At 40.8% G+C, this 14,086-nt stretch overlaps 1 protein-coding gene across 2 annotated transcripts in view; it reads left to right on the top strand.

The window, feature by feature from the left end:
• LOC133621488 (ankyrin repeat and BTB/POZ domain-containing protein 3-A-like) overlaps positions 1-14,086 on the top strand; it is a 271,547-nt gene that overhangs the window by 207,145 nt on the left and 50,316 nt on the right. For both annotated transcript variants that reach the window (XM_061983534.1, XM_061983533.1), the window contains exon 3: positions 773-980. In XM_061983534.1, coding sequence (XP_061839518.1) covers positions 773-980 — 208 coding nt within the window. The remainder of the gene's footprint in view (positions 1-772; positions 981-14,086) is intronic.

Genomic DNA, 14,086 nt, shown 5'->3' with positions numbered 1-14,086 from the left:
AAATTCCAAATGAGTTAATATTTGCAAAAATTAAGTTGGAACGTTAAATATCTCGTCTTTGCATTCTATTCAATTGAATATAAGTTGAAAAGGATTTGTTGTATTCTCTTTTTATTGACCATTTACACAACGTGACAACTTCACTGCTTTTGGGGTTTGTAGTCCAGAACGTCCTTTGATCACAATAAGTTCCGCTCCTACGCCAGGTTGGTGTTTGATGTCCATGCAGACATTTTCCATGAAATCCGACTAAACAATGATTCCTCAGCAAGAAGCTAACATCACTTGACTCGTGATTAAGTTCCAGTCTTGATTGATCCTAATGACATTTGTTATTCACATTTGTTATTTACAATCTATTATTATTATTATTATTATTATTAATGGGGCTTTGGATTTTTTCCGTAGTTGCTGAGCAAAATGAGGGAAACACAGCAGCAACAACGTCTGCAGCACAACGTTAGAAACACAGCAGCAACAACGTCTGCAGTTCAACGTTAGATAGGACGCGCTTCCCTCGCGGTAGAAACCAAGCGAAAGGCATTATTCATGGCCGTGAAGATCTGACGCTTGGATCCTTTCCTGTCTTTGTTTTTATCCTCTCGCATTCAGCCAAGACATCATGGCAGCTTCCTGAGAGCCTGCATGACCGACTCGTCACCCGTACGCTGAAAAATAAATAAATAAATGGCACGATGTTGTGGAAGGATAGCATCCGCGACTCACGCAATAAGGACTGACCTCCTCCCTACTTGCTGTTCTTCCTGCCCAGGTGACTTGGTGTCGCGGGCCATGCACCACCTGCAGCCGCTGCACATCAAGAACCCCAGCAACGGCACCCCGGTTCACCAGAAGAGCAACGCCGCCATCCACTGGGAGCCCGAGGCCCTCTACACTTTGTGTTACTTCATGCACTGTCCACAGATGGAGTGGGAGAACCCCAACGTGGAACCCTCCAAGGTCAACCTGCACACCGAGAGGTAAGTGCATCCGCCATGTACGGACATTACTACATACCTGCCAACCTTCAGACCTCCGATTTCGGGGGGGGGGGGGCGTAGTCGGGGTGGGGCGGGGGCGTGGTTGGGGGCGTGGCTAAGAGGGGAGGAGTATGTTTATAGCTAGAATTCACCAAGTCAAGTATTTCATATATATATATATATATATATATATATATATATATATATATATGATAAAATATATATATATATATATACATGATAAAATATATATATATATATATATATATATATATATATATATATATAGCTAGAATTCACTGAAAGTTAAGTATTTTCTTATATTTATATATTTATATATATATATATATATATATATATATATATATATATATATATATATATATATATGTATGTGTGGGGAAAAAAATCACAAGACTATTTCATCTCTACAGGCCTGTTTCATGAGGGGGGGTTCCCTCAATCATCAGGAGATTTTAATGGGAGCATTCACATACCATGGTTTATATAGGGCACAGAGTGGGTGGGTACAGGCTGGCTTAGGGGCGTGGTGATTGGCTCATGTGTTACCTAGGAGGTGTTTCCGTCTGTGGCGGCATGCTGTTACAATTTCGCTGCGCTTGTTGAGGGATGACAGGTCTGGACGGTAAATAATAAACAGTTTTTCTTTCAAGCATAGGTTGCATCTTTTATTACCACTATTGTAAGGTGTGCTGGATGCAAGAATTTGCCATGTTATTGAATATTCAACATTATTGTCTTTGAGGTCCCAAATGTGTTTGCTGAGTTCTGTGGTATTCCGCAGGTTTTGGTTCCTGAAAGAAGCCGTGTGATTGTTCCATCTGGTTTTGAATTCTCCCTCGGTTAATCCTACATATGTGTCGGATGTGTTAATGTCCTTGCGTGTTACCTTAGATTGGTAGACAACTGATGTTTGTAAGCACCCCCCGTTGAGAGGGCAATCAGGTTTCTTTCAACAGTTGCAACCTTTGTTGGTTTTGGAGTCGCTCTGTCCGGGGGCCGACGGCTCATTTGCAATTGTTTTGTTGTGGTTTGAGATGATTTGTCGTATATTGTTCATACAGCTGTAGCTCAATTTAATGTTGTTCTTGTTGAATACTTTTCTTAGGATGTTGTCTTTGGGAAAGTGTTTGTCAATCAGATTGAGGAATTTGTGTCCAATGTTAGTTGAGACGTTTTTGCTGTATGGGGGGTTGTACCAGATGATGTCGTTTCGTTTTCTGTTCTTTTTCGGTTGGTTTCCTGGCGTGGGTTCATAGGTGAGGGTGAAATTGTATCCGCTTTCATCAAGGGCTTTTTGGTACAGGGGGGTTGCTTGGTCAAATTCAGCTTTGCTAGATGACAGCATCGATAGCCTTTTATTAATTCCGGTAGGTATTCTTTTCGTGGTGGTGGGTGGGTGGTTGCTGTCATGGTGCACGTATTGGAGTGTTGTGTTGGGTTTCGTGAATGGTTGGTAGCTGTTATTTCTCAGGTTGAAAGTGACGTCAAGGAAGTTGACGGTTTGCTTGTTGGCTTCAATCGTGATCCGTAGGCCGTTCTCTTTGAAAATTTGGCATATGCGCTTCTTGGTATTCTCGCTGCTCTTTGGCGAGGCGCGACACACTGCCAGTCCGTCATCATGGTAAATACCAAGGTTCAGGTTGAGGCTGGCGAGCTGGGAGAGGAGGAAACTCCCAACGAGTTCACACGTTTCTGCTCCGTCAAAACTTCCCATAGTGACGTCAAATGTTGCATTGTTCTTTTTTTGCCATGGTGTACTGTTGTGGATGAGAATGGAGTTTTTTGCGTGGATGATGATGTTTCTTTCGTTGCCTGTGATTGAGTCGTAGTCTGAGGCGATATATATATATATATATATATATATATATATATATATATATATATATATATATATATATATATATATATATATATATATATATATATATATATATATATATATATATATATATCAAGAGGGACAGAGCCAGCGCACAGTGCATGAGGATCACATGTTACCATGGTGAGAAAACATGGAGAGACTGGAATGTAATAGAGTGATCTATGTTTGTCTGTTGCTATCTCCTGATGAATGTTGGCTATAGCGTACTGGGGTTACTTTTTGGTTGGCCAACAATTTACGTGGTGTTGCGCACCTGACGTCAAGTGTCTGTTCTGAAGTCTACAGTAAAGAGACGTACTTCATCCCCTCGCCTGTTTATTGCCTCCAACTCAATATATTACAACAACATTGCTCCATGCAGACCCTCCAGGTCCGCATGGAGCTGGAGGGGGCGTGGCCTCCAGGTCCGCCTGAATTTTCGGGAGATTTTTGGGAGAAAATGTGTCCCGGGAGGTTTTCGGGAGAGGCGCTGAATTTCGGGAGTCTCCCGGAAAATCCGGGAGGGTTGGCAAGTATGCATTACTATTAGGGGTGTGGGAAACATTTGATTCGAATTCAAGTCGTGATTTTCACGTTGTGCGATTCAGAATTGATTCTCATTTTTAAAAAATCAATTTTTTTTATTTTTTTATTTTTTTTTTATTATTATTATTATTATTTATTTATTTTATTTTTTTATTTATTTTTTTTAAATTTATTTATTTATTTATTTATTTTTATATATATATATTTTTTTATTAATCAATCCAACAAAACAATACACAGCAATACCAAAACAATGCAATCCAATTCCAGAACCAAACCCGAGCCAGCACCACTCAGAACTGCAATAAACGGAGCAATTGAGAGGAGACACAAACACCACACAGAACAAAGCAAAAGTAGTGAAACAAAAATGAATATTATCAACAACAGTATCAATATTAGTTACAATTTCAACATAGCAGTGATTAAAAATCCCTCATTGACATTATCATTAGACATTTATAGAAAAGAACAATAGTGTCACAGTGGCTTACACTTGCATCACATCTCATAAGCTTGACAACACACTGTGTCCAATATTTTCACAAAGATAAAATAAGTCATATTTTTGGTTCATTTAATAGTTAAAATAAATGTACATTATTGCAATCAGTTGATAAAACATTGTCCTTTACAATTATAAAAGCTTTTTACTCTGCTTGCATGTCAGCAGACTGCTGAAATCCTATGTATTCAATGAATTGAGAATCCTTTTGAATCGGGAAAATATCGTTTTTGAATCGAGAATCGCAATGAATAAAAAAAAATCGATTCTGAATCGAATCGTGACCCCAAGAGTCGATATTGAATCGAATCGTGGGACACCCAAAGATTCGCAGTCCTAATTACTATGCTCACATTTTGTTTCATCTGACATCACATGGACAAAGATAAGACCTTCTGGAGGAAAGTTCTGTGGTCAGATGGAACAAAAATGGAGCTGTTTGGCCACAATACCCAGAAATGGTAAGGCCTTTAATCCCAGGAACACCACACCTACCGTCAAGCATGGTGGTGGTAGTATTATGCTCTGGGCCTGTTTTGCTGCCAATGCAACTGCTGCTTTAAATGGGAAAATGAAAAAGGAGGATTACCTCCAAATTCTTCAGGACAAGCTAAAATCATCAGCCCGGAGGTTGGGTCTTGGGCGCAGTTGGGTGTTCCAACAGGACAATGACCCCAAACTAGGGGCTTGGCGATATATCGATATACTCGATTTGTCTCTGTGCGATATAGAAAATGACTATATGGTGATATTGGAGTATACGTTCTCACGCAGTTGCTTTTACAAACCCTGTTTCCATATGAGTTGGGAAATTGTGTTAGATGTAAATATAAACGGAATACAATGATTTGCAAATCCTTTTCAAGCCATATTCAGTTGAATATGCTACAAAGACAACATATTTGATGTTCAAACTCATACACTTTTTTTTTTTTTTTTTTGCAAACACGTGCCAAAGTAGTTGGGAAAGGGCATGTTCACCACTGTGTTACATGGCCTTTCCTTTTAACAACACTCAGTAAACGTTTTGGAACTGAGGAGACACATTTTTGAAGCTTCTCAGGTGGAATTCTTTCCCATTCTTGCTTGATGTACAGCTTAAGTTGTTCAACAGTCCGGGGGTCTCCCTTCTGCTATTTTAGGCTTCATAATGCGCCACACATTTTCAATGTCTGGACTACAGGCAGGCCAGTCTAGTACCCGCACTCTTTTACTATGAAACCACGTTGATGTAACACGTGGCTTGGCATTGTCTTGCTGAAATAAGCAGGGGCGTCCATGGTAACGTTGCTTGGATGGCAACATATGTTGCTCCAAAAGCTGTATGTACCTTTCAGCATTAATGGTGCCTTCACAGATGTGTAAGTTACCCATGTCTTGGCCACTAATACACCCCCATACCATCACACATGCTGCCTTTTACACTTTGCGCCTAGAACAATCCAGATGGTTTTTTTCCTCTTTGGTCCGGAGGACACGACGTCCACAGTTTCCAAAAACAATTTGAAATGTGGACTCGTCAGACCACAGAACACTTTTCCACTTTGTATCAGTCCATCTTAGATGAGCTCAGGGCCAGCGAAGCCGACGGCGTTTCTGGGTGTTGTTGATAAACGGTTTTCGCCTCGCATAGGAGAGTTTTAACTTGCACTTACAGATGTAGCGACCAACTGTAGTTACTGACAGTGGGTTTCTGAAGTGTTCCTGAGCCCATGTGGTGATATCCTTTACACACTGATGTCACTTGTTGATGCAGTACAGCCTGAGGGATGGAAGGTCACGGGCTTAGCTGCTTACGTGCAGTGATTTCTCCAGATTCTCTGAACCCTTTGATGATATTACGGAGCGTAGATGGTGAAATCCCTAAATTCCTTGCAATAGCTGGTTGAGAAAGGTTTTTCTTAAACTGTTCAACAATTTTCTCAGGCATTTGTTGACAAAGTGGTGACCCTCGCCTCATCCTTGTTTGTGAATGACTGAGCATTTCATGGAATCTACTTTTATACCCAATCATGGCACCCACCTGTTCCCAATTAGCCTGCACACCTGTGGGATGTTCCAAATAAGTGTTTGATGAGCATTCCTCAACTTTATCAGTATTTATTGCCACCTTTTCCCAACTTCTTTGTCACGTGTTGCTGCCATCAAACTCTAAAGTTAATGATTATTTGCAAAAAAAAAATAAAGTTTATGAGTTTGAACATCAAATATGTTGTCTTTGTAGCATATTCAACTGAATATGTGTTGAAAAGGATTTGCAAATCATTGTATTCCGTTTATATTTACATCTAACACAATTTCCCAACTCATATGGAAACGGGGTTTGTATATGTCTCTGTGTTTGAGTTGTCTTTGTGGGTGGTGTTGGTTTGATGGATGGTTTCAAACACTTTCCGTTAAGTGGGCAGTTGGGTTGGGGTCGCTAGTGGGTGTGCTCAGTATCTTTTTGTTGTGTGTGTCAATGGTTTGCTTGATATTCATCATGCAGCTGTAACTAAGGCCCCCGTTCTATAAATTCTTAAATGTAATTTATGTGAACAATATCCAGTGTTGTGGTCTTTCAATGAACTGGCATCCAGTGTGCTGTGGGGCCATATTGTAGTCAATCACACCTGAGCCATCGTAAATTAATCCAATCTTTATTAGACACGTGAACAATGTGATAAAGAACATTTTACATCAACCATTCTGGGGATCTAGATATCTGGTCAGGACACTGTCAGGTTCAAACACTGACGACATTTATTAAACAAGACAAGAAGCAAGGAATTAAACAGAGACCTAGTTAAATGTGGCTCAATTGAGGAGAGACGCCTGGACTGTACTCCTTGTACAGTCTCACCACGCTCTGACGAAAGATTGTACGCCTCCTCTTTTATTTGGACTTTCCCTGATTACATGGCAACAGCTGTTTCTAGAGGAAGGGGGTCGTAAACAGGTGCTGCCTTTGGCCACAAAACAGTTCAAAGAAAAGGTCGCCTGGAGGGGTGTCTGGTCCTGCTTCCTCTCCGCTTGTAGTTCTCGGGTCAAGACAAAATCTTTCTGTGGATTACAATACATCAGAGAAACAGAACACCTTCATGTTGCTTCCCATCCTACACAGTGGAGTTTCACAAGCCTTCTTCTTGGTATGATCAAAGACAATGTACAGACTCAATGTAACACAAAGTTTTTGTGATAACTTAGATACAATTATTCTGACAGACGCTCCTCACTATTTTGCCTTCACCTTCATTGTCCATTCCTTTTTTGGTGACTTTAAACACTCTGGACCTAGGCGTTGAGTCGGCGACATACATGGCGGACAATAACTGATCCAGTCTGCTTTGCCAGTCCAAAACCATTTGCCGTTTTCCATCGTCTTCCCTCGACGGACAGGTAATACAAAGCACACGCTACCTTTATTTATCACATCCACGGGAGCCCGTATTCTCGTTGTCTCTCCTTCGACAAATGGACGACATTTTTCGGTAAGTAGAATCACAGCTGACCTGGACATTGGAAAGTTCTCTTGCCGTCTGAGAAGTGTTGTATCCCGAATAGCTGCGATCACTTTCTCTTAAGGTATTCATGTGTGATTTCCACAAGCGTCCGTACAGATGGAAGGAGAAACACGGGCATGTCTGGATGACTCGCCTCCATATTTCCAGTGGTTACCTCCGAGTTACCAAACCGCTTCATTATGAAGCTGGCTGTGGCGCGCTCTTTCTGACGTCACTTCCTGTGTGGGGCGCGGTCTTTCTGACGTCACTTCCTCTCCGAACTCAGTTTGTAAACGATCAATGAGTCCAAACAAAGCTAAGAATCGGAGATTCAAGAATTACACGGCGCACTTACCCGTGTAAAAAAATGATCCAAGGAGGGGAACCTTAAACGATGGTTTAGTGTGGCTGAAACGGGCCTTAGGCTAAATAATTATTCGTTTAATGCATGGGTGTCAAACTCTGACCCGCGGGCCAAAATTGGGTTTCTGGGTATTTGCTCTGCTGTGTTTATGTTGTGTCACGGTGCGGATGTTCTACCGAAATGTGTTTGTCATTCTTGTTTGGTGTGGATTCACAGTGTGGCGTATATTTCTAACAGTGTTAAAGTTGTTTATACGGCCACCCTCAGTGTAACCTGTATCGCTGTTGATCAAGCATGCGTTGCGTTCGCGTGTGTGTGCGTACAGAAGCCGCACATATCTTGTGACTGGGCGGGCTTGTTGTTAGAAGGGATGAAAAGCGGACGTGACGTCAGCTCGTAGAGGACGTTAAAGGCAGTGCCTGTAAGACACGCCCCCAAGACTGTGGACTATGACATATAATGACTGATGAACACCTTGGTTGGATAATGAAGGTTGCCTCAGCTCAAAGCCTGAGCCCCGACATTAATGAACTAGCATCCAAGAAAAGATGGCTTGGGCACATCAGATTAGATCAGTGTGTTGCAAACTGAGCAGTTTCAAGTCCTGAATGGTTATTATTTTATTTTCTAATTTATTAGCCTGTGGAAAAAGTTAATGTTGATATTTACCTCAGAAGGCTGCAAATAGAAAAGAGGCATTCAATTTTTATTTACATTGTATTTGATATGCCATTGATATTTTTTAATTATTATTATTATTATTTGAAACTCAATTTTGCATGTCACTATCAAGTTATATAAGGTTTGCTTGTTCAATATTTAATGCAAAACTCGTTTGGGTCCCTTTTAAAAGGTTCATTTGTTCAACCTTGGCCCGCGGCTTTGTTCACTTTTACATTTTGACCCACTCTGTATTTGAGTACTCTCTCTGTACACGGGTCTGGCACTGATGCTCGCATCTTACGAGACATCTTGACCACAACCCGTAGGGGGCGCCCCACACCAAAAAGTGATTTCCTGTCGCCCCATCAAGTTTTATGAAAAGACTCTGTGTGTTTGCAAAGGATACAAACCATGGGAGAACGCTCTCCCTGACCACCTGAGGGTACCACAGACTGTGGATGCTTTTTGAAAAAAGGCTTAAAACCCCTTCTTTTTAAAAAAGCCTTTTTTTAGATATATTTATTTGTATTCATTTTTATTATCTTTGTTTTTTATATATACACTGTAGCACTTTGAGGTTGTTTGCTCAATGTAAAGTGCTTTTTACATATAAAAATATATTATTATTATTACAAATGTTTTCCATCCAAATCCTGCTTGCCAAGTCTTCCGTCCACAAGAAGTTTGCGTCCGGTTTTGACGGCACAGTGTTTACTTCCTGTCAAATCCATGTGGCGTATCCGCCCGGCGCGTCATTAGGCATCGCGGCGGCATCAAACGAATCGTGACGATGGGAAATGGAAGTTGCCAATGACAGACTCGGTCTTGTGAGAATCAGAATCTGAAGGCCAGATGAGGCCCAGAGTCTTGCAGGTCGACCTAATATCAACCTGGATTCCAAAATACTGGCTTTGGACTCACTACTCGCTACTGAGAATCCGAGGCGTTGCTCTGCAATTCCTGGCCTGCGTTGTTCTGGGATGCACAGATGTTCAATAGCTCAGGAGATAAAGCCAAGCCTGCCTGCGCCCTGGAGAGGACCTTCCATGTTCAGCATTCCAACAGCAAAAGGTTGAGGACAGGAGGTAAAGCACAAAGATCTTTGAAGGGAGGAGGGTTGTCTCCATACCAAAATGTATTTCGGTACTTTTCTAAATAAAGGGGACCACAAAAAATGCCATTATTGGCTTTATTTTAACAAGAAATCTTAGGGTACATGAAACATATGTTTATTATTGCAATTTAGTCCTTAAATAAAATAGTGAACATACTAGACAACTTGTCTCATACTTGCCAACCCTCCCGGATTTTCCGGGAGACTCCCGAAATTCAGCGCCTCTCCCGAAAACCTCCTGGGACAAATTTTCTCCCGAAAAGCCCCCGAAAATCAGGCGGAGATGGAGGCCACGCCCCCTCCAGGTTTATTGTTAGGCAGTTTCATTAACGTCCTCCCAGCGCGGCAACAACACACAACAACAGCAGTCACGTTTTCCTCTACCGTAAAGCAGTTCGTCTGCCGTAAACAGCAATGTTGTGACACTCTTAAACAGGACAATACTGCCATCTACTGTACATGCATATGTGACAATAACATCTAGGGCTTTTAGAGAGTGCAGTGCACAACTGCGCACACAACAAGGAGACGAAGCAGAATGCATCATCAGAGAGGGTGTTCAGCATGGTTAGAAAAATAGTGACAGAGAATAGAACAAGGATGGACAATTCAACCCTTAACTCAACAATGAGTAGATGAGTGTTATGTGTGTGTATATGTGTAAATAAATGAACACTAAAAAAAAATATATATATATATATATATAAATATATATATATATATATATATATATATATTTATATATATATATAATAAAATAAATATATAGATATATATATACTAATATACTAATATATATATATTATATATATATATATAATATATATATTATATATATTATACATATATTATATATATATTATAATATATATGATATATATATATATACTAATATACTAATATATATATATAATAAAATAAATATATATATATATATATAATAAAATAAATATATATATATATATATATATATATATATATATATATATATATATATATAGCTAGAATTCACTGAAAGTCAAATATTATATTTATATATATATATTATATTATATATATATATATATATATATATATATATATATATATAAAATACTTGACTTGGTGAATTCTAGCTGTAAATATACTCCTCCTCTGTTAACCACGCCCCCAACCACGCGCCCCCCCCCCCCCCCCCCCCCGCCACCCCCCACCTCCCGAAATCGGCGGACTCAAGGTTGGCAAGTATGACTTGTCTTTTGGTAGTAAGTAAACAAACAAAGAATCCTTTTACCTCAAAAAGCACAGGATTTCAAGAAAAGATGCAAAAACAAATACATGTTTTACTTGTTTTATTCAAACAGACTTAGAAGTAGACACACATTGTCAACTTACTGCCCCGAAGAACTAGTGCTGTCTCCATACCAATATTTGTGTATTTCGGTACTTTTCAATACTTTTCTAAATAAAGGGGACCACAAAAAAAATGTCATTATTGTCTTTATTTTAACAAAAAATCTTAGATTACATGAAACATATGTTTATTATTGTCATTTAGTCCTTAAATAAAATAGTGAACATACTAGACAACTTGTCTTTTAGTAGTAAGTAAACAAACAAAGACTCCTAATTAGTCTATGCAGTAACATATTGTGTCATTTATACACCTATTATTAAGGACAAACTGTAAAAATTGATTATTAATCCACTTGTTCATTTACTGTTTATATATGCTTATTTTCTGTTTCAACATGTTCTATCTACACTTCTGTTCAAATGTAATAATCACTTATTCTTCTCTTCTTTGATACTTGACATTAGTTTTGGATGATACCACACATTTAGGTATGGATGTGATACCAAGTAGTTACAGGATCATACATTGGTCATATTCATAGTCCTCATGTGTCCAGGGACATATCACCTGACTTTATAAACATAATATGAATTTAAACGTGACGATAAAAAATATTGATGTAATCATAATAGTATGGACTAGATACGCTCCTGTACTTGGTATCATTACAGTGGATGTCAGGTGTAGATCCACCCATGGCATTTGTTTACATTTTGACGCCGGTGAGCTATTGTATCCTCCTACGGTGTGTAGTGAAGCATGTTTAGCTATTCCTCATCCTCCAGTGATAATGGTACGTGTAAGAAACGTACTTTATTTGTCGCCATGGAGGCGAGGATTAGTGATTTAGAAGTAGCTGCCGACTGCGGATGGATGCTAGCTGCGAGCTAACTAGCCATGTCTTAAAGCACGTCTTCCTGAGGGCGTTTCAGTGTTATACCTTCACCTTCATCTTTACTTTTTAAGCCAAAATGCGCCCATGTTCCCGTTTTTGTCCACACACTGTCTGCTTGTAAGTACTCCGTGTGTCGATGTAACAATAAAATAAGGGATCTAGTTGTCGTCTTAACGAGCTGTTTTGTTCACGACATTGCAGCTACTCCAAGTGCTAACTCCCATTCTCAAACAAACATGCACAAAACGTCGTGACATTAAGACGCGCCGCAACCCGTACATAAACACAACATAAAAAGCCCGGAACAGCTCCATTTTTAAAAAGAGAGGTAAAACAAAAGTAGTGAACGGAAGGGGAAAAAAAAAAAAAAAAGAGAAATAAATACCGTGATAAAGTCGGACAAGCAGAAATGCACAAAGCCATGTTTGTTTACACTAGAAGTCACTGCTTATTGTCCAAAAGATGGCGCCATAGCACAAATAATAACACACCTACGTTTATGTAAGGTTCTGCGCATGTCAAAGTAAAGTATTCCGATTTAAGGCGTGATGCATGAAAATACACGGATCATTCTTCTCAGGGTCCATGTACTCAGTAACGTTCTAATTGGAATGATTATCAGATGAAATAAATGTAGAAAATAAGTTTGACACCCCCGCACTTGGCAGTCCAAATTAGCATTTCAAAGTGCATGTAGATTTTCATTAAAAGGATTTAGGACTTCCTCAACGTCTTCGTCTTGACGCATTTAGCTGTGGAGGAGGTGTGAACTTTGTTGGACTGCAAGAGTGGGACGGTGCAGGTCTGCAGCGTGATGCAAAGTAGACCACACTCAACAATAACAACAACACCAAAGAGTGGAGCCTGCGTGAGCGCCTGCTTCCAGCTGCACGCCTGCTCCACACATCAATCCCACGTGCTCCGTCTGCGTCTGGAATACACGCCGCAGGAGGAGGAGAAGAAGAAGAAAAAAAACCGTTCCTGATGGAGTCCTGACATCATTCAGCCGACTACAATACGCCATTAGATGTGAATGCGGCCGCACGCTTTTAAAGGCCTTAAAGGATGATGCTATCATCTAAATGGGAGATCTAGTGAGCCAGAAATAGTCCTAAGTCTTCCATAATTACCTCGTTCTGCCCGTGGAAAGAATCCCATAGAAGAAACACGATGGAGCAGAAGTTCCCTAATGAGAAAGAAGTTCGGCCAAGGTTGACGTCAGTGTCGCTAAGACTACTACCGTGTTTTTCGGACTATAAGGCGCACTTAAAATCCTGTCACTTTCTCAAAACTCGACGGTACGCCTTATAACCCGGTGAGCCTAAAGTACGGAATAATTCTGGTTGTGCTTACCGACCTCAAAGCAATTTTATTTGGTACATGGTGAAATGATAAATGTGACCAGTAGATGGCAGTCACACATAAGAGATACGTGTAAACAACACCAAAAAGGTCTATTCAGGTGTACTGGAGAGGAGGCTACGCCGGATAGTCCAACCTCGGATTCAGGAGGAACAGTGTGGTTTTCGTCCTGGTCGTGGAACTGTGGACCAGCTCTATACTCTGGGCAGGGTCCTTGAGGGTGTTTGCCCAACCAGTCTTCATGTGCTTTGTGGACTTGGAGAAGGCATTCGACTGTGTCCCTCGGGAAGTCCTGTGGGGAGTGCTCAGAGAGTATGGGGTATCGGACTGTCTGATTGTGGCGATCCCTGTATGATCAGTGTCAGAGCTTGGTCCACATTGCCGGCAGTAAGTCGGACACGTTTCCAGTGAGGGTTGGACTCCGCCAAGGCTGCCCTTTGTCACCCATTCTGTTCTGAACTTTTATGGACAGAATTTCTAGGCGCAGTCAAGGCGTTGAGGGGATCTGGTTTGATGGCTGCAGGATTAGGTCTCTGCTTTTTGCAGATGATGTGGTCCTGATGGCTTCATCTGGCCAGGATCTTCAGCTCTCGCTGGATCGGTTCGCAGCCGAGTGTGAAGTGACTGGGATGGGAATCAGCACCTCCAAGTCCGAGTCCATGGTTCTCGCCCGGAAAAGGGTGGAGTGCCATCTCCGGGTTGGGGAGGAGATCTTGCCCCAAGTGGAGGAGTTCAAGTACCTCGGAGTCTTGTTCACGAGTGAGGGAAGAGTGGATCGTGAAATCGACAGGCTGATCGGTGCGGCGTCTTCAGTAATGCGGACGCTGTATCGATCCGTTGTGGTGAAGAAGGAGCTGAGCCGGAAGGCAAAGCTCTCAATTTACCGGTCGATCTATGTTCCCATCCTCACCTATGGTCATGAGCTTTGGGTTGTGACCGAAAGGACAAGATCAC

This window comes from Nerophis lumbriciformis, linkage group LG25 (assembly GCF_033978685.3).
Source record: "Nerophis lumbriciformis linkage group LG25, RoL_Nlum_v2.1, whole genome shotgun sequence".
Lineage (NCBI taxonomy): Eukaryota > Metazoa > Chordata > Actinopteri > Syngnathiformes > Syngnathidae > Nerophis > Nerophis lumbriciformis.
The sequence above is the reverse complement of the archived record's forward strand: the minus strand, read 5'-3'. Positions and strand labels throughout refer to the sequence as shown.